The following is a 26,835-nucleotide window of genomic DNA, read 5'->3' as shown; positions in this document are numbered from 1 at the left end:
ATTCATTCTTTCCTTAACACGGATCAATCGTCCTGTCCCCTTAGCAGAAAAACGGCCCCAAAGCATGATGTTTCCACCCCCATGCTTCACAGTAGGTATGGTGTTCTTGGGATGCAACTCAGTATTCTTCTTCCTCCAAACACGACGAGTTGAGTTTATACTAAAAAGTTATATTTTGGATTCATCTGACCACATGTCATTCTCCCAATCCTCAGCTGTATCATCCATGTATCCATTCTGTTATTTCAAATAAAGCCATCGATCCTGAAAAATTAGCTCTGTATCCATACAGGTTCTCAACTAGTAGTCTATATATGTTTATGAAACTGTCCATTCTGCTCTTGAACAGTTACCCAAGGATTTTAGAAAACTGTGGAAGTAAAGAAACAGGTCTATAGTTTGTAAATTGGTGTTTGTCTCCAGTCTTATAAATCGGTACAAATTTAGCTATTTTCATCTTGTTTGGGAATTTGCCCATTTGAAATGATAGCTTACTAATAAACATTAATGGTCCTGAGATGTTTTCAATAACATTTTTTATCCTTTCCGTATCAATTCCTTTACAAAGTCTTGGATTTGCATTTTTTTTCTCCACATTTTTACTATTTCCACTTATGTCACTTTCGTGAGGAACAGTGAGTTGGGATTTCTATCTATGGTGTCATTGAAGTCCTCAGTTGAAACTGGGTCTGGAATTCTTTCCTTCAATTCTGGTCCAATAATTACAATGTAATTATTGAAGCTTTCATTTATGTTGCCGTCTGAGAAGTATTGGGGGTAATCCCTCTTCCATCCATCCATCCATTTTCTACCGCTTGTCCTTTTGGGAGTCGCCCTACTGTGGCCAAACAGTTCGATTTTTGTTTCATCTGACATCACATGGACAAAAATAAGACCTTCTGGAGGAAAGTTCTGTGGTTAGATGAAACAAAAATTGAGCTGTTTGGCCACAATACCCAGCAACATGTTTGGAGGAGAAAAGGTGAGGCCTTTTATCCCACGACCACCACACCTACCGTCAAGCATGGTGGTGGTAGTATTATGCTCTGGGCCTGTTTTGCTGCCAATGGAACTGGTGCTTTAAATGGGACAATGAAAAAGGAGGATTACCTCCAAATTCTTCGGGACAACCTAAAATTATCAACCCGGAAGTTGGGTCTTGGGCGCAGTTGGGTGTTCCAACAGGACAATGACACCAAACACAGGTCAAAAGTGATAAAGGAATGGCTAAATCAGGCTAGAATGAAGGTTTTAGAATGGCCTTCCCAAAGTCCTGACTTAAACGTGTGGTCAATGCTGAAGAAGCAAGTCCATGTCAGAAAATTAACAAATTTAGCTGAACTGCACCAATTTTGTCAAGAAGAGTGGTCAAAAATTCAACCAGAAGCTTGTGGATGGCTACCAAAAGCGCTTTATTGCAGTGAATTTTGCCAAGGGACATGTAAGCAAATATTAACATTGCTGTATGTATACTTTTGACCCAGCAGATTTGCTCACATTTTCAGTACACCCATAATAAATTCATAAAAGAACCAAACATCTTGAATGTTTTTTGTGACCAACAAGTATGTGCTCCAATCACTCTATCAAAAATAAGAGTTGTGGAAATTATTGAAAACTCAAGACAGCCATGACATTATGTTCTTTAATAGTGTATGTAAACTTTTGATCGCGTTAGTATATATATACAGCATGTCTCTGATCCGCGACCTTGGTGCTCTTGCAAACGCAATAACACAGCAAGTCATTCCAAAGTCAACAACAACAGGTGTGTCCATGAGAGACGGACTTTTTTGTGTCTTCACTGCACTGTCCTCCAGGAAAGTCTGGAAGCCAGGGAAACAATGCAAATGACAATGTTTGTGAGTGAAAATAAATGTGCTTTTCACTCGTAATTGTCTATTTTAATCCAATTCAATCCTATCCACTTTATTTATATAGCACATTTAAACAACAAGAACGTTTCCAAAGTGCTGCACAGCCATGTTAAAAACAATATTAAAAAACAATATTATGATCCACCAAAGACTGAATAAAAACAAAAAATAAATAAATATAAAAAATATATAAAAATAAATATGATTAAAAACAATTTTAATGGGTAAAAACAATTAAAACAGTAAAATAGAAATCAAAAAGTATAAAAACACAGAGGACAACACAACTCACATAGTGTTAAAAGCCAAAGAATAAAAGTGGGTCTTAAGAAGAGACTTAAAACACTCCACTGTGGAAGCAGTTTGAACATGGAGGGGCAGAGTGTTCCAGAGCTTAGGGCCGACCACAGAGAAGGCCCTGTCTCCCCTGGTCTTAATTCTGGTCCTGGGCACCACGAGCTGGAACTGGCTCTCGGACCTCAGAGCGCGCGCAGGAATGTAAATTTGGATGAGGTCCGAGATATATTGAGGTGCCAGTCCATGTAAAGATTTAAAAACAAACAGCAATGTTTTAATATCAATTCTAAAATGAACAGGGAGCCAGTGCAAACTCTGAAGAATTGGGGTTATAAACTGGCGTTTCCTGGCCCCTGTTAAAAGTCGTGCTGCCGCGTTCTGGACTAACTGCAACCGGGAGAGAGCTTTTTTGCTAATGCCAGCATAAAGTGCATTGCAGTAGTCCAGGCGACTTGAAATAAAAGCATGCACAACTTGTTCAAAAAGGTTAAAAGATAAAAACGGTTTAACCTTTATTAAAAGACGAACGTGATAAAAACATGATTTTAAAACGCCATTGACTTGTTTGTCTAGTTTAAAATCGCTGTCTATTGTGACGCCAAGGCTGGTGACTTTGGGACGCACATCATTTTGCAATGGTCCCAAGTCAGTGAGGGCTGGACTAATAGCTGAAATTTCCGTTTTTTTCCCTCATTCATTATTAAAAAATTCTGTGCTAACCAAGCCTTGACGTCGCATAGACAGTTGAGAAGGGGTGTCAGGGGCCCTCAAATTCATCCTGCAGGGCAGCGATCCCATGTTATCCAAAATCACAAAAGTGTCCACGGTTCTGTTCGCATCCTCTGATCATTGGTGGCAGCTTTAGGGTACTTTGAAGGCTGCCAGCATCTTCCAATTTGTCGACAAACCAGAGCAACGCTTACTCCAATCAGCAGATGTCTTCAACGTCTTCGACTGAAGGTTCGCCAGGCACTCGGCATTCATTCTCAACCCAACCACTTGGTCCAGACAGGCAGGTTCTCCTAAACCTGAGACCATGTCCATTTCGTTGAGAAGTAAGTAAATCAATTCCATCAATCTTGTCATCAATATTAACTGATAGTTCCTTGTCCCACACACCGTTGACCCTCTGAGTGGAGTTACCAGCTATTACATTATAAAACAGACTAATAGTCACTGCCCCCTGGAGGTTGAAACAGCACTTGTGCAATAGCAGGAATTTCAGGGTGTTCAATAAAGCAGAGTTTTTCAGTGAGATACAATCTGGTGTGCCATGGAAGATGATTTAATTTCACCTATTTGGGTTAAAAATATTTTTTACGAACCAGTAATTATAGTCTGCAAATGATGTGTTGTTGTTGAGTGTCGGTGCAGAGTAACTGTGTAATAAATACTCTTCCATATCAGTAGGTGCCAGTTGGTAGCTAATTGCTTTGTAGATGTGGGAAAAAGCGGGAGGCAGGGTGCAGGTAAAAATGTATCTAATGCTTAAACCAAAAATAAACAAAAGGTGAGTGCCCCTAAGAAAAGGCATTGAAGCTTAGGGAAGGCTATGCAGAACGAAACTAAAACTGAACTGGCTGCAAAGTCAATAAAACCGAATGCTGGACGACAGCAAAGACTTACTGTGGAGCAAAGACGGCGTCCACAAAGGACATCCAAACATGACAAGACAATCAATAATGTCCCCACAAAGAAGGATAAAAACAACTGAAATATTATTGATTGCTAAACAAAGTAGATGCGGGAAATATCGCTCAACGGAAGACATGAAACTTGCTACAGGAAAATACCCCAAAAAGAATAAAAGGCCACCAAAATAGGAGCGCAAGACAAGAACTAAAACACCACACACAAGAAAACAGCAAAAAAAACCTCAAAAGAAGTCAGTGTGATGTGACCGGTAGCTATGGCGTAGTGGGTAGAGCGGCCGTGCCAGAAACCTGAGGGTTGCAGGTTCGCTTCCCACCTATTGACATCCAATTCGCTGCCGTTGTGTCCTTGGGCAGGACACTTCACCCTTGCCCCCGGTGCCGCTCACACCGGTGAATGAAAGATGAATGAATGATAGGTGGTGGTCGGAGGGGCCGTAGGCGCAAACTGGCATCCACGCTTCCGTCAGTCTACCCCAGGGCAGCTGTGGCTACAGATGTAGATTACATCCACCAGGTGTGAATGGATGATGGGTTCCCACTTCTCTGTGAGCGCTTTGAGTATCTAACAATAGAAAAGCGCGATATAAATCTAATCCATTATTATTATTATTGTTATTATTTTGATGCATGCTTGGTTATGTTTTAGAGCAGGGGTCACCAACCTTTTTGAAACCAAGAATTACTTCTTGGGTACTGATTAATGCGAAGGGCTACCAGTTTGATACACACTTAAATAAATTGCCAGAAATAGCCAATTTGCTCAATTTACCTTTAATAAATAAATCTATATGTATAAAAAAAATGGGTTTTTCTGTCTGTCATTCTGTCGTACATTTTTTTGCCTTTTACGGGAGGTTTTTTGTCGAGAACCAAAGGATGAAAAAAATACTTAATTGAACGGTTTAAAAGAGGAGAAAACACGAAAAAAATGAAAATTAAATTTTGAAACATAGTTTATCTTCAATTTCGACTCTTTAAAATTCAAAATTCAACCGAAAAAATGAAGAGAAAAACTAGCTAATTCGAATCTTTTTGAAAAAATTTAAAAAAGAATTTATGGAACATCATTAGTAATTTTTCCTGATTAAAATTATTTTAGAATTTTGATGAGATGTTTTAAATAGGTTAAAATCCACTTTTAAATAAGAATTAAATTTGATTCTACAGATTTTCTAGATTTGCCAGAATAATTTTTTTTGAATTTTAATCATAATAAGTTTGAAGAAATACTTCACAAATATTCTTCATCGAAAAAACAGAAGCTAAAATGAAGAATTAAATCAAAATGTATTTATTGTTCATTACAATAAAAAAAAATACTTGAACATTGATTTAAATTGTCAGGAAAGAAGAAGAAGGAATTTAAAAGATAAAAAGGTATTTGTGTTTAAAAATCCTAAAAATCATTAAGGTTGTATTTTTTCTCTAAAATTGTCTTTCTGAAAGTTATAAGAAGCAAAGTAAAAAAATAAAAACATGTATTTAAACAAGTGAAGACCAAGTTTTTCAAATATTTTCTTGGATTTTCAAAATCTATTTGAGTTTTGTCTCTCTTAGAATTAAAAATGTCAAGCAAAGTGAGACCAGCTTGCTAGTAAATAAATCAAATTTAAAAAATTGAGGCAGCTCACTGGTAAGTGATGCTATTTGAGCTATTTTTTAGAACAGGCCAGCGGGCTACTAGTCTGGTCCTTACGGGCAACCTGGTGCCCGCGGGCACCGCGTTGGTGACCCCTGGTTTAAAGCCATATCCAACAATTGCGACTTTTTAGTGTCAACTGAGTTTCGTTTTGTAATGATTTCTGCTGGTGGTGTGCCTCTGGATTTTTTCAACACAAAAAAGGTTGAAAAACACTGCAATAAGAGTTATGCTCTGTGATGTAATGCCTTTTTTGTATAGAATGAAACACAAATCTTATTTTGGAACCTGGTATTTCTTTATCAATTGTCCAACTGTACACTCTAGTAACACCTTAATATTACGAAAAATGTTGTTTCCTCGCCAACGTATATGACGTCATTGCTGTGCGACGGACATCGGAAGACACTTCCCGTCGTCGTCGTGTCTTCTTAGCGCGCTCGGCGTATATAAAATGTTGTCCTTTTAATGGTTATAAAGTCACATTTTCTGTTCCGCTACATGTTAATGTCATGCGGCGGTGTGCCTGCGTGTTTATCCAAAACCGTCGAATAAGCAACGGCTGACAACCAGCTATTTCTGGTCCTCAAATTCATCCTGCAGGGCGGCGATCGGATATTATCCAAAATCCCAAGAGCGTCCACAGTTCCGCTCGTATCCTTCGACCATTGGTGGCAGCTTTGGCGTACTTTGAAGACTGCCAGGATCTTCCAATTTGTCGACAAACCCGAGCAGATATTCCGTTGTCGTGATAGCGAATAGGTGGATATCTTCAACGTCCTCGACTGGAGGGTCGCCAGACACGCTGCCTTCCTTCTACACCAAAGAGTCTGTCGTGTGTACAGCAACAACCCCCGTCGGACGTCGGAAGACAGTTGCTGTCGTCGTTGTGTCTTCTTAGCGCGCTCGGCGTATATAAATGTTGTCCTTTTAATGGTTATAAAGTCACATTTTCTATTCCACTACATGTTAACATCAAGCGACTGGTCCTCAAATTCATCCTGCAGGGCGGTGATCCGATGTTATCCAAAATCACAAAAGCGTCCGCAGTTCTGCTCGCATCCTCCCACCATTGTACAAAGAATGAGTCCATCATTCCCGGTGAAAAATCAATGATTCAAACAGTCTTTTATATAAATAATTAAACAATGTTGATGTTTTGTTGGACTTGACGTTAGCGCCCTATTTTCTAGATCAAGGGTCGGGAACCTTTTTGGATGAGAGAGCCAGGAAAGCCAAATATTTCAAAATGTATTTCCGTGAGAGCCATATCATATTTTTTAACACTCAATACAACTAAATGCGTTCATTTTTAAGTACGACCAACATTTTTAGAGTACAAAAAGTCTCTTATTCTTTTTCATAACATTGTTATTCTGAAGCTAACCAATAATAAATAAAATGCCATGTCTGTTGATCATGTATTTGTTTGTCCATGTGCTGTTTGTCTTTTGGACTCTTTAAGTTCCAGTTTTTTCCCACTCCCTTGTCTGGTTTCCTTGGTTACTCATTTGGTCCCCCTGTCTCTGGTGGACAAAATGCCTACTCACCTGCTTCCCGAGCACTAATCAGAGGCAGCGTTTAAGCTTGTCTTTGCCAGTCAGTCGCCCTGGCGTCAATGTGATCTTTTCTTGCTCTGTGCTGACTTGTTTCATGCCTTGCCATAGTTTCGTGCTTCATGCCATGCCAAGTAAGTTTTGTTTGATTCATGTTCTTAGTCTGTTTATGCTTTTGCTTTCTTCCTTAGCCCAAGTTGTGCCTCCGCTGCGAGCGATTTTTGTTTGTATCTTTTTTTAGTTTAAATTAAGTCATGTTCTTACCTAAATGCCATGTCCCGAGTAGTCTGTCTGCCTTCCTGGGAAAACAACCCCACAGCAAGCTGCGACCCCCCCATCGTGACATAAAATACTTCTTACCGTTAATGCAACTTCTTGAACAGGTGCGGTAGGAAACGGATGGATGGATTTAAATGCATGAGAATGTTTTATATTTTGAACGTTATTTTTAGCACTGTGAATTCCAGTGGAATTATTCTTAATTATCATGTTAAGCAATGTCAGCTAAGATATATCTGAGAGCCAGATGCAGTCATCCAAAGAGCCACATCTGGCTCTAGAGCCATAGGTTCCCTACCCCTGTTCTAGATGAATCATTCGTCATTTTACCCATTTTAACATATACTTTTCCCCATTCAGTGTAAAGATAGTTAAAAGTCAGCACATGAAACATTCATTAAATCGACGTATTGCCTGAGTTTGACCAACTATACACGCTAGTAACACGTTAACGTTACGAAAAACGCTGTTTCCTCGCCAACGTATATGACGTCATTGCTGTGCGACGGACGTCGGGCGACAGTTGCCGTCGTCGTTGTGTCTCCTTAGCGCGCTCGGCGTATATAAATGTTGTCCTTTTAATGGTTATAAAGTCACATTTTCTGTTCCGCTACATGTTAACGTCAAGCGGCGGTGTGTCTGCGTGTTTATCCGAAGCGTCGAAGACTCCCGAGGAAGAAAGCGACGGCTGACAACCATTCAATGAAAGTGTTAGCATCACATTAGCAGTTTAATTAACGACAATATTACACCGCAGTCGACGCTCGGCTCTGCTTCCAGGCGGATTTATAATTAATACTCGCTCTTTTACAACGGTAAGTAACATTTAAACATACCTGCTTGAATGCGGCGTTTGATTGAAGTGTGCGACACGCTAGCCAGCCGGCAGCTAGCGTGCTAATGCTAACGGTTTAATTGTTCTCTTTTTATTCATTCACGTTTTGCCGTTGAAATGTCAAATACAAATCGTCAAAGCTCGTTCGCGTTCGGAATAAGACAATGCGAGTTAGCTGACGTTTACAAAATGTGAGTTTTTTTTATTTTTATAATATGCTGCCGTTAGCCTGTTAGATTCGGAGTTAACGTTGTAAAACAGCGTTTTTCAACCACTGTGCCGCGGCACATGAGATACAGTCCGGTGTGCCTTGGGAGATGATCTAATTTCACCTATTTGGGTTAAAAATATTCTTTGCAAAGCAGTAATTGTAGTCTGCAAATGATGTGTTGTTGTTGAGTGTTGGTGCTGTCTGGCAGAGTACCTGTGTAATACTCTTCTATATCAGTTTGTGGCAGCTTTGTAGATGACGGAAACAGCGGTAGGCAGTGTGCAGGTAAAATGGTGTCTAATGTTTAAACTTAAAATAAACAAAAGGCGAATGCCCCTAAGAAAAGGCATTGAAGCCCAGGTAAGGCTATGCAGAATGAAACTAAAACTGAACTGGTTACAAAGTAAACTAAAACAGAATACTGGATGACAGCAAAGACTTACTGTGGAGCAAAGACAAACTACTTCTGGACATGACTGATTGATTGGAACATTTATTCGTAGATTGCACAGTTCAGTACATATTCCGTACAATTGACCACTAAATGGTAACACCCCGATAAGTATTTCAACTTGTTGTAGTCGGGGTCCACGTTAATCAATTCATGGTAAATCAACAAACAACAAAGTCCCCACAAAGAAGGATAAAACAACTGATATATTCTTGATTGCTAAAACAAAGTAGATGTGGGAAATATCACTCAAATGAAGACAAACTGCTACAGGAAAATACCAAAAAAGAGAAAAAGCCACCAAAAAAGAGTGCAAGACAAGAACTAAAACACTAAACTCCAAATAAGTCAGGGTGTGATGTGACAGTACACCTACTTTGAGACAAGAGCTATAGTGATGCATGCTTGGTTATGCTTTAAAGTCATATCCAACAATTGCGACGACGACTTATTACTGTCTACTGAGTTTGGTTTTTGAAGGATTTCTGCTGGTCGTGTGCGTCCGCATTTTTTCAACGCAAAAATTGTGCCTTGGCTCAAAAAAGGTTGAAAAACACTGTTGTAGACCTGTGTTTTTCAACCACTGTGCCGTGGCACACTAGTGTGCCGTGAGATACAGTCTTGTGTGCCGTGGGAGATGATCTAATTTCACCTATTTGGGGTAAAAAATGTTTTTTGCAAAGCAGTAATTGTAGTCTGCAAATGATGTGTTGTTGTTGTGTGTCAGTGTTGTCTAGCGTAACAGTGTAATTAATACTCTCCCATATCAGTAGGTGGGAGCCGGTAGCTAATTGCTTTGTAGATGTTGGAAACACCAGGAGGCAGTGTGCAGGTAAAAAAGTTATTTAATGCTTAAACAAAAAAAATAAACAGAAGGAGAGTGCCCCTAAGAAAAGGCATTGAAGCTGAGGGAAGGCTTTGCGGAACGAAACTAAAACTGGACTACAAAGTAAACAAAACCAGAATGCTGGACGACAGCAAAGACTTACTGGGATGTTATGGCTAAATCAGGCTAGAATTAAGGTTTTAGAAGGATCTTCCGAAAGTCCTGACTTAAACGTGTGGACAATGCTGAAGAAACAAGTCCATGTCAGAAAACTAACACATGTAAGCAAATATTAACATGGCTGTATGTATACTTTTGAACCAGCCGATTTGGTCACATTTTCAGTACACCCATAAGAAATTCATAAAAGAACCAAACTTCATGGAACGTTTTTTGTGACCAACAAGTATGTGCTCCAATCACTCTATCACAAAAAAAATAAGAGTTGTAGAAATTATTGGAAACTCAAGACAGCCAAGACATTGTGTCCTTCACAAGTGTATGTAAACTTTTGACCGACCAAGACTGTACGTAAAGCGCTTACAATGTATACCAGCATGATGGGCTACATCAATAACATTCTATTAGAGCTGCGTTAGCATAGTACACAACATTAACTCCGAATCTAGCAGGCTAACGGCAGATTATCAAATAATTAAAATTTTTTAACGTCAGCTAACTACCGTTGTCTTGATGAAATTGGTGCAGTTCAGCTAAATGTGTTGGTTTTCTGACATGGACTTGTTTCTTCAGCATTGTTCACAGGTTTAAGTCAGAACTTCGGGAAGGCCATTCTAAAACCTTCATTCTAGCCTGATTTCGCCATTCCTTTACCACTTTTGACGTGTGTTTGGTGTTATTGTCCTGTTGGAACACCCAACGGTGCCCAAGACCCAACTTCCGGGTTGATGATTTGAAGTTGTCCTAAACAATTTGGAGGTAATCCTCCTTTTTCATTTTCCCGTTTACTCTCTGTAAAGCACCAGTTCCATTGGCAGCTTAACAGCCCAGAGCATGATACTACCACCACCATGCTCGACGGTAGGAGTAATGTTCCTGGGATCTACTCCAAACATATTGCTGGGTATTGTGGGCAAACAGCTCAATTTTTGTTTCATCTGACCACAGAAATGTCCTCATGGAGGTCTTCTCTTTGTCCTCGTGATGTCATGGCTAAATCAGGCTAGAATTAAGGTTTTAGAATGGCCTTCCCAAAGTCCTGACTGAAACGCGTGGACAATGCTGAAGAAACAAGTCCATGTCAGAAAACCAAAACATTTAGCTGAACTGCACCAATTTTGTCAAGACAACACGAGTTAGCTGACGTTTACAACTGTTAGTTTTTTTATAATAATCTGCCGTTAGCCTGCTAGATTCGGAGTTAATGTTGTAGAATATGCTAACGAAGCTGTAATTGAATGTTATTGACGTAGCCCAGCATGCTGGTATAGATCGTAAGCGCTTTACGTACAGTCGTGGTTAAAAGTTTACATACACTTGTGAAGGACACAATGTCATGGCTGTCTTGAGTTTTCCAATCATTTCTACAACTCTTATTTTTTTTGGTGATAGTGATTGGAGCACATACTCACCAAAAACATCCCATGAAGTTTGGTTCTTTTATGAATTTATTGTGGGTCTACTGAAAATGTGAGCAAATCTGCTGGGTCAAAAGTATACTTACAGCAATGTTGATATTTGCTTACATGTCCCTTGGCAAGTGTCACTGCAAGAAGGCGCTTTTGGTAGCCATCCACAAGCTTCTGGTGGAATTTTTGACCACTCTTGACAAAACTGATGCAATTCAGCTTAATTCGTTGGTTTTCTGACAGGCACTTGTTTCTTCAGCATTGTCCACATGTTTTAAGTCATGACTTTGGGAAGGTCATTCTAAAACCTTAATTCTAGCCTGATTCAGCCATTCCTTTACCACTTTTGACATGTGTTTGTGTAGGGCTGGGCGATATGGCTTTTTTTAATATCTCTATTTTTAGGCCATATCGCAATACACGATATATATCTCGATATTTTGCCTTTGCCTTGAATCAACATTTGATGCATATAATCACAGCAGTATGAAGATTCTTTGTGTCTAGATTAAAACATTCTTGTTCATACTGCATTAATATATGCTCATTTTAAACTTTCATGTAGAGAGGGAAATGACAACTACCGTATTTCCTTCAATAGCCGCCGGGGCGCTAATTAATTTAAAACCTCTCCTCACTCCTGTGCTTATTCAAAGCATGCGGCAAAAGTAAGCAGGCGCTAATAATTTTAAAACCTCTTCTCACCCCTGCGCTTACCAATGACATGCAGTAAAAAATTGAGTGTGATTTAAAAAAAATAAAAACAAATATTCTGCGTCCACGGCTCGGTGGTTGGGGACCACTGCTCTACAGCATGTCATCGCGCCCACTTTTCCACCAGGCTGTTTGCGTGCCGGCCGGACGCATGCATTTCGCTGCTTCTCATACGAGATCGCAATGCATACTTGCTCAACAGCCATACGTTTTACACTGATGGTTGTGATATAAACAACTTTAAAACTCTTAGTAATATGCGCCACACTCTGTGAACCCACACCAAGCACACTTCTGGAGAGTATTGGCTCTGTGGCAGCATAGGGATTACCCATAATGCCGTGTATCTGTGACTATTGGATATAATATACACGCACCCCCAACCCCGCCCACCTCAACGAACGCACGGAGGGGGGTGGGAGGGGGATCGGGGGCGCGTGTATAATATATCCAAGAGTCATGGATGCACGGCATTATGGGTCATCCCTATGCTGCGTTTATAATGTGCCACAGAGCCAATACTCTCCAGAAATGTGTTTGGTGTGGGTTCACAGAGTGTGGCGCATATTAGTAAGAGTATTAAAATTGTTTTATATCACAACCATTAGTGTGATCTGTATGGCTGTGGAACAAGACCCCTGGTTTACACACAGTAAAGACAAAAAAAAAATCCTCAGCCACTTTGAAAATAACATCAGGGAAGCGTCGCTCGTGACGTCACGTATTTGACCAGGCGGTGAAAGCAAGCATGCGCTTATTAATTTGGTGAGCGAGTTTTGCCCGGCAGTAATTCAAGGCAGGCGCATCTTACATGCCCGGCATCTATTCAAGGAAATACGGTAAGTCAATTGACCAAAACGGTATTTATTAAACAGTTATCAAGCAGTGCAACAAACATTCATGTAATTTCCAAAACAGAAAGCGCAAGATTGTCAGAGATATTTTAAAACAAGATATTAGTGCACTTTTGTGCATGATGTCACTAAGATGACATCAAAACAACACTAAATTAAAGTGCACTCTTTGTACAGAACGCCACTAAAATAGTTTAAAACGGTGCACTTTTGTGCATGATGTCACACAAGATATTTCAATAACTGTCAAATAAAAATAAGCTGCATAATAGGAAATCAAATAGTGTATGTCCTTCACTATATGGTAGATTACTGCGGACATTATCTCCTTTTGTTGTTGACAATTTTTTCATACGGCGTTGATGGTGTAAGTGGGCCTGTAGCACCGAATGGGGATGTTGAAATGCAGGGTTTCAATCACTCTTCATTCTCTAGCAGGTGACTTTTCAAATGATGCTACATAATAGCTGTAATGCTACCTTTTGTAGCAACGATTTGCCCCACACTTGACAAATTACGGTTGTCTGTTCGACATATTCCCGCTTGAAGCTAAACCACCGGCAGACGATGGCCCCCTGCTGTTTTTCTTGGGAATGAATTCTTCCTTCATATGTTACCAGATTCGCACTTTCTTTCTCGTATTACCGCTCGCACCACAGCAAAAGTTACCCATGCTGCTACCTCTTTGCTCCGCGAGGGTGTAAACGTGTTTGACATATGTAAAAAGGTGCGCTTGCTTTCTTTGAGAAGGAGTCACAACAAAGAGTGGGAAGAGCCTGTAGTGTAATGCCTGCAGGTAAAAGCAACTGCGTGAGACCGTATACTCGAATATCACGATATTGTCATTTTCTATATTGCACAGAGACAAAACCGCAATATCGATATATTGCCCAGCCCTAGTATGGTGTCATTGTCCTGTTGGAACATCCAACTGCGCCAAGACCCAACCTCCGGGCTGATGATTTTAGGTTGTCCTGAAGAATTTGGAGTTAATCCTCCTTTTTCATTGTTCCGTTTACTCTCTGTGAAGCACCAGTTGCATTGGCAGCAAAACAGGCCCAGAGCATCATACTACCACCACCATGCTTGATGGTAGGAATGGTGTTTCTGAAATTAAAGACCTTACATTTTCTCCTCCAAACATATTGCTAGGTATTGTGGGCAAACAGCTCAATTTTTGTTTCATCTGACCAAAGAACTTTCCTCCAGAAGGTCTTCTCTTCGTCTTTGTGATGTCATGGCTAAATCAGGCTAGAATTAAGGTTTTAGAATGGCCTTCCTAAAGTTCTGACTTAATTGTGTGGACAGTGCTGAAGAAACAAGTCCATGTCAGAAAACCAAAATATTTAGCTGAACTGCACCAATTTTGTCAAGATAACACAAGTTAGCTGACGTTTACAAATGTTCGCTTTCTCGATGATAAACTGCTGTTAGCCTGCTAGAATCAGAGTTAACGGTATAGACTAGGGGTCCCCAACCTTTTTTGCACCAGGGACCGGTTTAATGTAGGCATTATTTTCAGATAATGGCAGATATAGCAAATAAGTGCATGAAAAATGAATGCATAAAAAAACTCAACATAACATTCAATTAATGGGAGCCCCTGTTCTTTTCCCTTTGCAAAAAAGCTCCTCATAGACTTGTGTTTTTTTGCTTATTTTTGCCCGTGTTAGGCTTTGTTTTGGCTTTAGTATCTGATGGGTTAGAGGTAATATATCACATTTAAGGACAAAAGCATGGGTATACAGTATAAGAAAGCTACAGATACTTTACATTAGTTCCAATAAATTTCTAAAAGTTATGTATTCGTATTTTGTGCAATATTTCATACATAAATACACTGTTAGCTTTTTTGTTCCGATTTTACATGCGCAAATACATCCGTTATTGCTAACTACTTATGTAATACGACGATGTGCAATAATATCAGCACTTGAACTTATTCGGCCAAAAGAGATGGGTATTTATTTCTTTCAGCACAATTATTATATGCACTGTCTATCTGTGTTGGCCCTGCGATGAGGTGGCGACTTGTCCAGGGTGTAACCCGCCTTCCGCCCGATTGTAGCTGAGATAGGCGCCAGCGCCCCCCGTGACCCCAAAAAGGGAATAAGCGGTAGAAAATGGATGGATGGATGGAATTTAGCACTTCTCCATCTGCCTCATGCACATGAACTCCTATGGTCACTTTGTTCCTGATCTGCCCTGATCTTAGGTCATCTACATATGAAACCTAAGTTTTGGCTACGATTTGGCACTTTTACATTTTATGTTTATTAATGTGCATTGTCCCTTGTAACAACAATAGCAAATCAATCAATCAATCAATGTTTATTTATATAGCCCTAAATCACAAGTCACTAAAAGGGCTGCACAAACCACAACGACATCCTCGGTACAGAGCCCACATAAGGGCAAGGAAAAACTCACCCCAGTGGGACGTCGGTGACAGTGGCTATGATGACTATGAGAAACCTTGGAGAGGACTGACCCCCGACCCCCCAACTCCTTATTGGTGTCTGGTGGGACTGGCAAAAGTTAAGTGGGAGAAAATGTGATTGGTTATAAATTATTTAAAGTCTCTGTGCGGCCGGGTAGCAAATGCGTCACGGACCGGCGCCGGTGGTTGGGGACCACTATGCTAACGAAGCTATAATAGTATGTTATTGACGTAGCCTGTTATAGATCGTATGGGTGTAGTGCTTTACGTACCTGTTGAAGAATGATAACACAATCGTATAGAAACAGTTTAATGTTTAACCATCACTAATGTGTCGGGTTTAGTTTAGTCTTTATTTGAAGGGACAATGCAGAGAGACATAAAGCTCAAAGACAGATATGTTCTGCAACAGATTATAGCTAAATAGCTCATTTCTATCTGCAGTTCCTGGCTACCTGAATTAAAGAGATACAAAAATCATGCAATAAAATTATACTATAGTATGTAATCAAATTTAAAAAGTCATAGAATGCCTTTATTGACACCTATCATTTACATCATAACACAGACAATACATGCTCTTGTTCACATCTGTCATTTGTAAAAAAAACAACCATGATTTTGATGCACACCTCAGTTTACAACAAAATGTTCTCATGCATAAACATAATACACATTATGTTGACATGTCAAACATAGTGGCCAGGCCGTGTGAACAGCTTTGAATGCTCCAAAGCCACTTTTTAACTTCAATTCGGTGGTCATGTGTTTTAGGTGACGCGCTGGCGCAGGTTGCAGGGTGTCCGTGGAGAATGCGAGACAGTGGCGGTAGCCTGACCCAGAACCGCTGGCAGGGAGATCTGGGTCTGACTGCTGTCGGCCAGGACGATACTGGAGGAGGTACGCTGTTTTTTTTTTCTTCACGGGGAATTCATAATGGATCATATAGTGATATGTACGTATATGACTCTAGAAGATGTTGCAGTGTTCAAGGGGACATGAAAAGGGACTTTGGTGGGCCGATAGTAGCCTGGTTGGACATGTGTGTTTGAGAAAGCATTATAAAAAGTCTCAAATAGACTGCTCGGTTTTGCTTCCCTCTGAATTTATTTTTGTTGTTTTGGGTGTTTAATTTCAAACAGTTTCTTTATACTGTACAGGCCAAAAGTTTGGCCACAACTCATTTACCGTAATGTGTTTTTTTTATTTTCATGACTATTGTAGATTGTCACTAAAAGCATCAAAACTATGAACATGTGGAGTTATGTACTTAACAAAAAAAGGTGAATAACTGAAAACATGTTTTATATTCTAGTTTCTTCAAAATAGCCACAGCTGATTACTGTTTTACACACTCTTGGCATTCTCTCGATGAGCTTCAAGAGGTAGTCACCTGAAATGGTTTTCACTTCTCAGGTGTCATAGTTTTGATGCCTTCAGTGACAATCTACAATGTAAAAATAGTCATGAAAATAAAGAAAATGCATTGAAATGAGAAGGTTTGTGTCCAAATTGTTAGCCTATACTGTATATTTATTCATATTTGATCAGATTAATTTCCCCTAATGGATTCTAATTATGCAAAACCAACTTTTCTTATCTGTTGGAGCTTAACCATCTGAGATTCCCATAACTTAGTCCCCCAAAATTTCCATCCAAGCGTAGAGGCATGGCGGAGCTATTTATAAAAACAGTCTTGCCTTCTTCCAAATTTTCTCCAAACGCGCCATTTGCAATTTAAGATTTTAGTGAGAGATTTTGCCTTGGTGACGTCAGTGGATATCTCCATTTATGACACAGGTTTACCCGAAGAGCTTTGCACGTTATTCCGTTGCAGGTCAAAGTTACCAATGAGTTCCTTTTCTTTTCTCTATCCTCTTCTTGTGGGTCGGACCAGCTCGTAATATGCACACGCATTATTAAATCTTCCGCATGTAGTTCTAATTAGTAGCTGTCAATAGACACTATGGAATCTCCAAAAAACTACAACATGACTGATGGGTTGGAGATGCAGTTGAAGAGGGCTTGGCCTGAAAGATGGCTTCGGCACATGAATAAGACAACAAACAGCACATTCTGAATAGACAGACAGAAAGCGGCATACAGAAGGTTTGTAATACATAATCTACCATATTTTCTGGACGATAAGGCGCACTTAAACCCGACAGTGCGCTTTACAACCTGGTGCGCCTAATGTAAGGAATTATTCTGGTTTTGCTTACTGACCTTGTAGCTATTTTATTTGGTACATGGTGTAATGATAAGTGTGAACAGCAGATGGCAGTAAAACACAACAGATACACAAAATTTCCAAACGTATTTGACCACCCATCCAAATGATAAAAATCAGGTGTCCTGATCACTTGGCCCGGCCACAGGTGTATAAATCAAGCACTTAGTCATGTAGTCTTTTTCTACAAACATTTGTGAAAGAATTGGCCACTCTCAGGAGCTCAGTGATTTCCAGGGTGGAACTGTCATAGGATGCCACCTGTGCAACAAATCCAGTTGGGAAATTTCCTCGCTCCTAAATATTCCAAAGTCAATTTTTGGCTTTATTATAAGAAAATGAAAGAGTTTGGGAACAACAGCAACTCAGCCACCAAGTGGAAGGCCACGTAAACTGACAGAGGGGTCAGCGGATGCTGAAGTACATAGTGCAAAGAGGTCGTCCACTTTCTGCACAGTCAGTTGCTACAGAGCTCCAAACTTCATGTGACCATCCAGTTAGCCCATGCAGAGAGCTTCATGGAAGGGGGTTTCCATGGCTGAGCAGCTGTAGCTAAGCCATACATCCAATGCAAAGCGCTGGACGCAGTCGTGTAAAGCACGTCGCGACTGGACTCTGGAGTGATGAATCACGCTTTTCCATCTGGCAATCCGATGGACAAGTCTTGGTTTGGAGTTTGCCAGGGGAACGGTGCATTTCGGACTGCATTGTACCGAGTGTGAAATTTGGTAGAGGAAGAATTATGGTGTGGGGTTGTTTTTCAGGAGTTGGGCTTGGGCCCCTTAGTTTCATTGAAAAAAACTTTTGAATGCTCCAGGATACCAAAACATTTTGGGCAACCTTGTGGGAACATTTTGGAGCGGGCCTCTTCCTCTTCCAACATGACTATGCACCAGTGCACAAAGCAACGTCTATAGAGATATGGATGGCAGTCTGGTGTGGATGAAGTTGACTGGCCTGCACAGAGTCCTGACCTGAACCCGATAGAACACCTTTGGGATGAATTAGAAGGGAGACTGAGAGCCAGGCCTTCTCGACCTGTGACCTCACCAATGCGCTTTTGGAAGAATGATCGAAAATTCCTAGAAACACACTCCGCAACCTTGTAGACAGCTTTCCAAGAAGAGTTGAAGCTGTAATGGCTGCAAAATGTGGACCGACATCATATTGAACCCTATGGGTTAGGAATGGAATGGCACTTCAAGTTCATTTGTGAGTCAAGGCAGGTGGCCAAATACTTTTGGCAATATAGTGTACGTGTAGACTGCAATATAATGGCAGTCACACACAAGAGATATGTGTAGACTGCAGTTTGACTCAAGTAAACAACACAAACATTGTATATGTTCCATTGAAAATATAGATCTATCAAAAAGTTTTAGTACGATTTTGGTAAGCTATGAAGCCACATCGCTTGATGGATTGTACTGTGCTTCAACATGCGAGTATTATTATGGTGTGTGTATAAAGTAAGACATATTACCTGGCATTTTGTCTCACAATATTATGCAAAAGCAACTTTTCTTACCTTCTGGTACCTGCTGATCTGGATTTGGGATCTGCATAAATCCCGAACAATTGCGCGCGACCACCTTTGTAGTCCATGAACTTCTTTTTTTTCTTTATCTTCTTGTTATGGGACATTCAATCCTCCGCTGTTGCCATTTCTAATGTATAGTGTGAATTTCTTACTTATATCTGTCCGTAAACTCGCCATGAAAGCGTTAAAACATATTGGTGTAATGAGTTTACATTAGCCCTTTGAGACACTTGTGATTTAGGGCTATATAAATAAACATTGATTGATAATTCAGCCAAGGAATGTCCCATAACAAGAAGATAGAGAAAAAGAAGAAGCTTATCGTCTACGGTGTCGGACTAATGCAGATCCCAAATACAGATCAACAGGTACCAGAGGGTAAGAAAAGTTGCTTTTCCATAATATTTAGAAACAAAACGCCAGATAGTGTCTTACCTTATGCACACACCATAATAATACTCGTATATTGAAGCACAGTACAATCCATCAAACGGTGCGGCTTTATAGCTTACCAATGTCCTACTAAAACATTTTGATAGATTTTTTTAAGCGCCATGTGTAATGTTCTATATTTTCAATGGAACACATTAAATGTTGGTGGTGTTTAATTGAGTCATATTGCAGTCTACACCTATCTCTTATTTGTGACTGTTATTGTATTGCAGTCTACGTGCATTTCTTATGTTTGACTGCCATCTACTGGTCACACTTATCATTACGCCATGTACCAAATAAGATAGCTTCAAGGTTGGTAAGCAAAACCAGAATTATTCCTTACATAAGGCGCACTGTCAAGTTTTGAGAAAAAAGACGCATTTTAAGTGCACCTAATAGCCCGGAAAATACAGCATATCCTTTATTTATTTTATTTTTTTGCTTAAAGCAAGTTGCAATGAGACCCTTTTAACTTTTACTACTTACAGTTAGTGCTCCAAGTGCTTTGAATTTCCCCCTGCCTCCCACTCTCCTAAGAGATGTACACACATGAAATGTCCCGAAACCACTGCCGTCATTTCCATCATTTCCTCCGTTTGTATGTCCTCTTCTCGATTACCTGTTTTTCTACTGTGGTTACTTATCTATTTTGTTAGTGATCATATTTGTTCATGCAAGATCTCAGTCTTGTAGGAGTAGAGATTGGCTTGGAGGTGGGACAGAATCCTTATTAGGTTGGTGGACCATGTTGATATCGTTGCACACCACACTAAGATAAACTGCTCAGTGCCGGATTTTATTTGTTGCTTGTGGAGTCTGAAATAGATTACACATCTCTTCGGTTTGTGGTGCTGTAGACCTGAGCCAATATTTGGTAGGTCAATTAGAATAGAATATATCTTTATTGTCATTGTACAATGAAATTGTAAGCAAAACTAAGTGCAAACTTAGTGCAAATTCATAATAACGCATAACAACATAAGAACGTAGATAAATAGATAAAAATACCAACCACACAGCTCACATGCACAGACGATCTTGTCTTGTGTTCAGCGACACTATTGCTCTCAGGTCAAAAGTGTTCTTTAATCTGTTTGTCCGACATTTTATTGTCCTGTATCTCCAGCCCGAAGGCAGCAGTTCAAAAAGTTTATGTCCAGGGTGAGATGGGTCCCTTATGATGTTTTGGCCTTTTTTGAGGCACCTGGCAATGTACAGTTCATCAAGGGAGGGGAGAGGGCAGCCATTGATCTTCTTGGCAGTTTTTCTGACCCTCTGAAGTGCGTCTCTCTGCCGCCGTGCATCTGGCATACCATACACACATGCAGTATGTCAGCACACACTCTATTGAGCAGCGATAGGACACAAGCAGTTTTTGTGACAGGTGGTTCTTTTTGAGGAGTCTCAGAAAGTAAAATATCTGCTGTTTCTCTTTGATGGCCACTGAGGTGTTCATATGCCATGACAGGTCTTCCTCAATGTGGATCCCCAGGAACCTTAAGTTAGAGACCCTTTCCACATAGTTCCATTGATGTACAATGGTTGGATGTTTATCGTTTTTTTCCTCTGGAAATCCATGATCAGCTCCTTCGTCTCGGTGGTGTTAAGGACCAGGTTATTTTCCCTGCACCAACAAGTCAGCCGCTCCACTTCATTTCTTTAGCCGGGGGTGCCCGCACTTTTTCTGCTGGCAAGCTACTTTTCAATTGACCAAATCGAGGTGATCTACCTCATTCATATCATTTATATTGATTTATTTATGAAAGAGACGTTTTTGTTAACAAGTTAAATGGGTTTAATGATTATACAAGCATGTGTAACACATATAGATGTCTTTTTTTCATGAAGACAAGAATATAAGTTGGTGTATAACCTGATTCTGATGACATGCATTGATTGGAATCAGACCGTATATGATAACGCCCACATTTTCGAATGGAGGAGAAAAGAAGTCCTCTTTTCTGTACAATACCACATGAAAGTGGTTGGTTTTTGGCATCTTATTTATCCAGCTTCCATACACTTTACAAGAAAAACATTGGCGGTAAATTCCGTAGCTTGCTTGATTGACATTCACGGCACCCGAAGGTCTTGTAAGATGACGCTGGCTGCTGCGAGATCATTTATTTGAAAAAATGGCCGAGAGGAAGGCGAGAAACACTTTTTATTTCAACAGACTCTCGCGCCATACCTGCCGTCAAAAGCCTAAAGACCGACTGCACAGTTCCTATCTTCACAATAAAAGTCGTGCTTCATGCTGCCTGTGCTAACAAAATAAAGAGTCTCGAAAAGCTGGCGTGCACAAGCGCTTGTGCACGCCAGCTTTCCGAGCGATTGCTTGTGCACGCCAGAATGTCAATCAAGTGACGTCTTGGTGAAGATTGATGATCGCTAATTTTTAGGTCAATTTTTTTAAAAGCCTGGCTGGCGATCGACTGACACATCCCCCGCGATTGACCGGTAGCTCGCGATCGACGTAATGGGCACCCCCGCTTTAGGCAGATTCATCCCTCCCAGAAATGAGGCCCACTACTGTGGTGTCGTCTGCAAATGTAATAGTGGTATTGCTGGCATAAGCAGGGGTGTAGTCATGAGTGGAGAGGGTGTAGAGTAGGGGGCTAAGCACGCGGCAATTAATTGAACGGTACATTTTTAAATTAAATTGAGAACTTTTCCAGCCTCGATCACCGCTATGTGCATGCGTTATGTCCTGCAAGAGCCGTCACTCTTTGTTTCCGTTTCAGCAGTTGTGGGCATTTGAACTACATGCACATAAATTGTAATCATGGTGACTGCAGTAAAACTCCCTACGATTAGTATCACTGTATTAAATTGAAATTATTGGTAACCACACAGCGATACATTTATGGGGTGATTAGCATTAGCTTTCCAGCTAGCGTAAATGCGAACATGAAAACAAATCGATAGTAAAAAGAAAATCAATCAGTGTGATTGTAAAAAAAAAAAAAAATACTGGACACTGCAGGTGAAGTTTCCTTTATTCCTGTTATTTCTTGTGAGGGAATTAGGTATACATGAATTATGGATACAAACAAGCAAGTAAACAACAATTAATGGCCATTCACATCTTATTTGAATTAAGTGTAACCAACACTTTAGGTTGAATTACCAATATAGAAGACATACTTTCTGCTCACATTTTCATAATTCAAGCAATTTTCAATGAAACTACGTAAAGCAACATTTTAAGAGGAGCTTTACCTGCTAAATAAAGTTCAACATCTGTCCTCTGTCCTGGCGTCCACCATGGATGACAGCGTCCCAGATGTGTGGAGGCATGTACAGTGGGGCAAAAAAAGTATTTAGTCAGCCACCGATTGTGCAAGTTCTCCGACTTAAAACGATGACAGAGGGCTGTAATTTTCATCATGAAACCAAAAAGTTCTATTTTGGTTTTATCTGACCACATTACATTCTCCCAATCCTCTGCTGTGTCATGTATGTATCCATTTTGGTATAAACTCAACTCGTCGTGTTTGGAGGAAGAAGAATACTGAGTTGCATCCCAAGAAGACCACACCTACTGTGAAGGATGGGGGTGGAAACATCATGCTTTGGGGCTGTTTTTCTGCTAAGGGGACAGGACGATTGATCCGTGTTAAGGAAAGAATGAATGGGGCCATGTATCGTGAGATTTTGAGCCAAAACCTCCTTCCATCAGTGAGAGCTTTGAATGGTTGACCAAATACTTATTTTCCACCATAATTTACAAATAAATTATTTAAAATTCCTACAATGTGAATTCCTGGATTTTTTTTTTCACATTCTGTCGCTCACAGTTGAAGTGTACCTATGATTAAAATTACAGACCTCTGTCATCATTTTAAGTAGGAAAACTTGCCCAATCGGTGGCTGACTAAATAGTTTTTTGTATGCTCCCTCATCCCTGTTGATGGATGGTGTTGGCCCCTAGCTTCCTAATTTACTTTGCCTCCTTCGTCGCCCTCCTGTACTTAATTGTTTCTGATTAGATTACCTCTCTTTGTGTTTCCCAAGTCTGTGCGTCAACGTAATTTTCTCCGCCGTCACTTCTGTTGTCTTTTGTGGCTTAAATTTGTGTTGCAGTTGTATATTTTAGTGTTGTCGTTTTGTCTTTGTGGGTTTTGCAATCGTGCTGTAGCTGAAAGTTTTTGTTTTGCAATTATTGATATTGTCCTGTTGCGTTTGTGTTTATGACCTTTCTCGGTCACCTTAACTATTTGCCATATTTTTATATAGACTTAACATTTATCATCCTTAATTTTAAAAGTGATAGACTTCACATAAAGTCAGGTGTTCTTAAATCCAATGTTTTCCTTTTACTAGTATCGATAAAATCAATCGATTCCCTTTTAAAACACAGTTGGATCAATATCTATCTTCTGAAAGGCAAACTTTCCCAGAACATTTTGATATGGTTAAAATGTAGGAATATGAAAAATATAATAATATAAATATAATATTAAAAAAATATATAAATGGGTTGTACTTGTATAGCGCTTTTCTACCTTCAAGGTACTCAAAGCGCTTTGACACTACTTCAACATTTACCCATTCACACACACATTCACACACTGATGGAGGGAGCTGCCATGCAAGGCACCAACCAGCACCCATCAGGAGCAAGGGTGAAGTGTCTTGCTCAGGACACAACGGACGTGACGCGGTTGGTACTAGGTGGGTATTGAACCAGGGACCCTCGGATTGCACACGGCCACTCTACCACTGCGCCACGCCGCCCCTTTCAGTCAATCATTACATTCCTACGCAATTTGCATTTATAAAAACAATTCTAAAACGTCGACAAATTATAATGGCAGAACATAAACATATTCAAACACACAAATAATAATAATACAGCTTTTATAAAGCCTGAACAAAATGGGGCGGCATGGCGTAGTGGGTAGAGCGGCTGTGCCAGAAACCTGAGGGTTGCAGGTTCGCTTCCCACCTATTGACATCCAAATCGCTGCCGTTGTGTCGTTGGGCAGGACACTTCACTCTTGCCCCCGGTGCCGCTCACACCGGTGAATGAATGATGAATGAATGATTGATGGTGGTCGGAGGGGCCGTAGGCGCAAACTGGCAGCCACGCTTCCGTCAATCTACCCCAGGGCAGCTGTGGCTACAGATGTAGATTACCACCACCAGGTGTGAATGAATAATGGGTTCCCACTTCTCTGTGAGCGCTTTGAGTATCTAACAATAGGAAAGCACGATATAAATCTAATCCATTATTATTATTATAAATGCTTGTTTTTTTCTGCCAAGAAAGTATAGTGTGTGTCCATTTATTTTAGTTATAAATAGAAAAATACAACTTGGTTCAAAGCTTTTGGTGTGTAAATACTTTTTGAGTACATTTAACAATTCCGCAATAATTACTGATAATTAGGGTAACAATAACTTTATTTGAAGGTCCCCCATCTCTTCCTTAATAGAGACCGAACTTATTTTATTTTGGTCATGATTTTTCTTCAAGTGCAAAATTTTGCTAACAGTATATTGTTTTTTTTTTATGTAACTTGGATATTTAATAGTGGCATCCCAACTGCAATGTTAAGGTTTGCAAGAACTAACCTGCATTATTATTATGTAATATTACACCCGTGGTTAATTTGATCCTCAAAATAATGTTGACAATTATCGGCAATAATTTGTAGAACAATATATCGTTATGCAAAATGTGTTATCGACCTAGGTCTAATGAGATGTTTTCTGAGAAAAAAACAACAAATGTATATTTTTATACTTTTTAAAAATTGTTAAATATATATTTTTTATATTTGCCTTAATTTCAAGGTAATTCCAGAATAAGGAAGTTATCTTAATGCATTTTATTAGTTAATATTTCACATTCATGATATTTAACTGTACAATTAAAATTAATGCAACCTTTCTTTGCCTTTTAGGTGGCATCCCAGGAGACCACCTCAACGTCCCAGTTTCGGACCACAGCATTCCCAACCCATTGCACCTCCGGCTGGGCCAGAAGGAAAAGGTGTGGCGGGGAGAGTTTGTTGAGGAGGAGGAGGGGGAAGAGGAGGAGGAGGAAGAAGAAGAGGCGAAAGAGGAGAGGATCGGCTGGCTCGAAGCTATAGGTGTCGAGGAAGACCACCCCAAACTGAACGTAGGCAGCGCCATTGAGTTTGAGGGGGATTGTTGGGAAGATAACGTGGCGGAAGAAGAAGAGTATGACGGAGAGCAGGCGGCAGTTGCTGAATCGAACTTCCCGGACTTTCCCTCCCAGTCCACCCAATACCCGAACTTTGCACCGTCACAGACGCAAGATGATGACACCCTGCTTGTGGATGAGGCATTTTCCCAGGTTAGGACAGGAGGACGCCACTTCCAGTCCCGTCACAATGGCTTTGGCACTATGAAGCGCTCCCGCCACCGTTTAAGATTTCATGGTGGCATTGGGTTCCGGCTCAGCCAGAACTGGAAGAATTGGCGGCAGCGGGCCCAGTGGGCGCACTTCCTGGGTCTGCGATGGAGCCTCAAACGGAAGTACAATATTTACGGAAAACACAGAAGGGTAAAACAATACCGGGTATCTCCTGACACAGACTATGAAGACAACTGCAAGGTTTCTGACGCAAGGTTCACACTGGGGGGCAGAGGTAAGGAATTTTCTATTAGATTACGTTTGTTTTTTCTGCTCGTTCAGCTTTTTTTTTCCAACTGTGTCTGCATCATTTAATTGGGGAAAAAGATTCCTGTGACGTAGAAAACTGCTTTTGTAGAATTTGTCAAAACACTAGAAATAACAAGCTAACGCTGTCCCATCGCCTCAATCCATGTCAGTGACGTTTATACAAAACTGTTACGGGGAAAAGTGGAAAAAGACAATAAGACACAGTACATAGGGCTGGGCGATAAGGACGAAAAAGTATATCTCAATATATTTTTACTTAAACTCGATATTCAATGATATATTTTGTTATATTTTCTGGTGAAAGTATACCTATAAAGCTATTCATTTTGAGCGAACTGCACTGAAATTGAAGTGAATGACAAAAAACGGTCAGTGGCACTTTTATTAACCCATTTAGTCAAGATGGGTATTAACAGCACAGGAAATAAACTGTTTAAGTAGTACAGAATTATATAACATAAATAAAAGAAAAAAACATTCTTTCTACGGAAATTAAATAACGTAGCTGTGCAAACAATATAAAATGTATCAAACTCAGATAAAAACTACATTTGTAGGCAGGCACTTTATAATTCCCTAATGGATTGTCACACACAAGGTTCTGGTCAGCGCCAAGTAAGTGACTTTACTTAATTGTGCGGCTATGATCTTCCTCACTTTGGCATACAATTGTGGCAGCATTCCTCGTGTGAAATATGCCCGGCTTGGCAACTCAAACAGTTTTATAGGTATAGCCTGGTTGGTAGGGT

At 40.1% G+C, this 26,835-nt stretch overlaps 1 protein-coding gene across 1 annotated transcript in view; it reads left to right on the top strand.

Annotated features, from left to right (window-relative positions):
- Nucleotides 1–7,783: 7,783 nt before the first annotated feature.
- Nucleotides 7,784–26,835, top strand: part of LOC133547692 (sentrin-specific protease 3-like) — a 64,899-nt gene continuing 45,847 nt past the window's right edge. Inside the window, exons 1-3 of the mRNA XM_061893245.1 lie at nt 7,784–8,118; nt 15,998–16,123; nt 25,341–26,051. Coding sequence (XP_061749229.1) covers nt 16,036–16,123; nt 25,341–26,051 — 799 coding nt within the window. The 5' untranslated portion in view covers nt 7,784–8,118; nt 15,998–16,035. The remainder of the gene's footprint in view (nt 8,119–15,997; nt 16,124–25,340; nt 26,052–26,835) is intronic.

This window comes from Nerophis ophidion, unplaced genomic scaffold (assembly GCF_033978795.1).
Source record: "Nerophis ophidion isolate RoL-2023_Sa unplaced genomic scaffold, RoL_Noph_v1.0 HiC_scaffold_152, whole genome shotgun sequence".
Classification (NCBI taxonomy): domain Eukaryota; kingdom Metazoa; phylum Chordata; class Actinopteri; order Syngnathiformes; family Syngnathidae; genus Nerophis; species Nerophis ophidion.
This window is presented reverse-complemented; position numbering and strand designations above follow the sequence as displayed.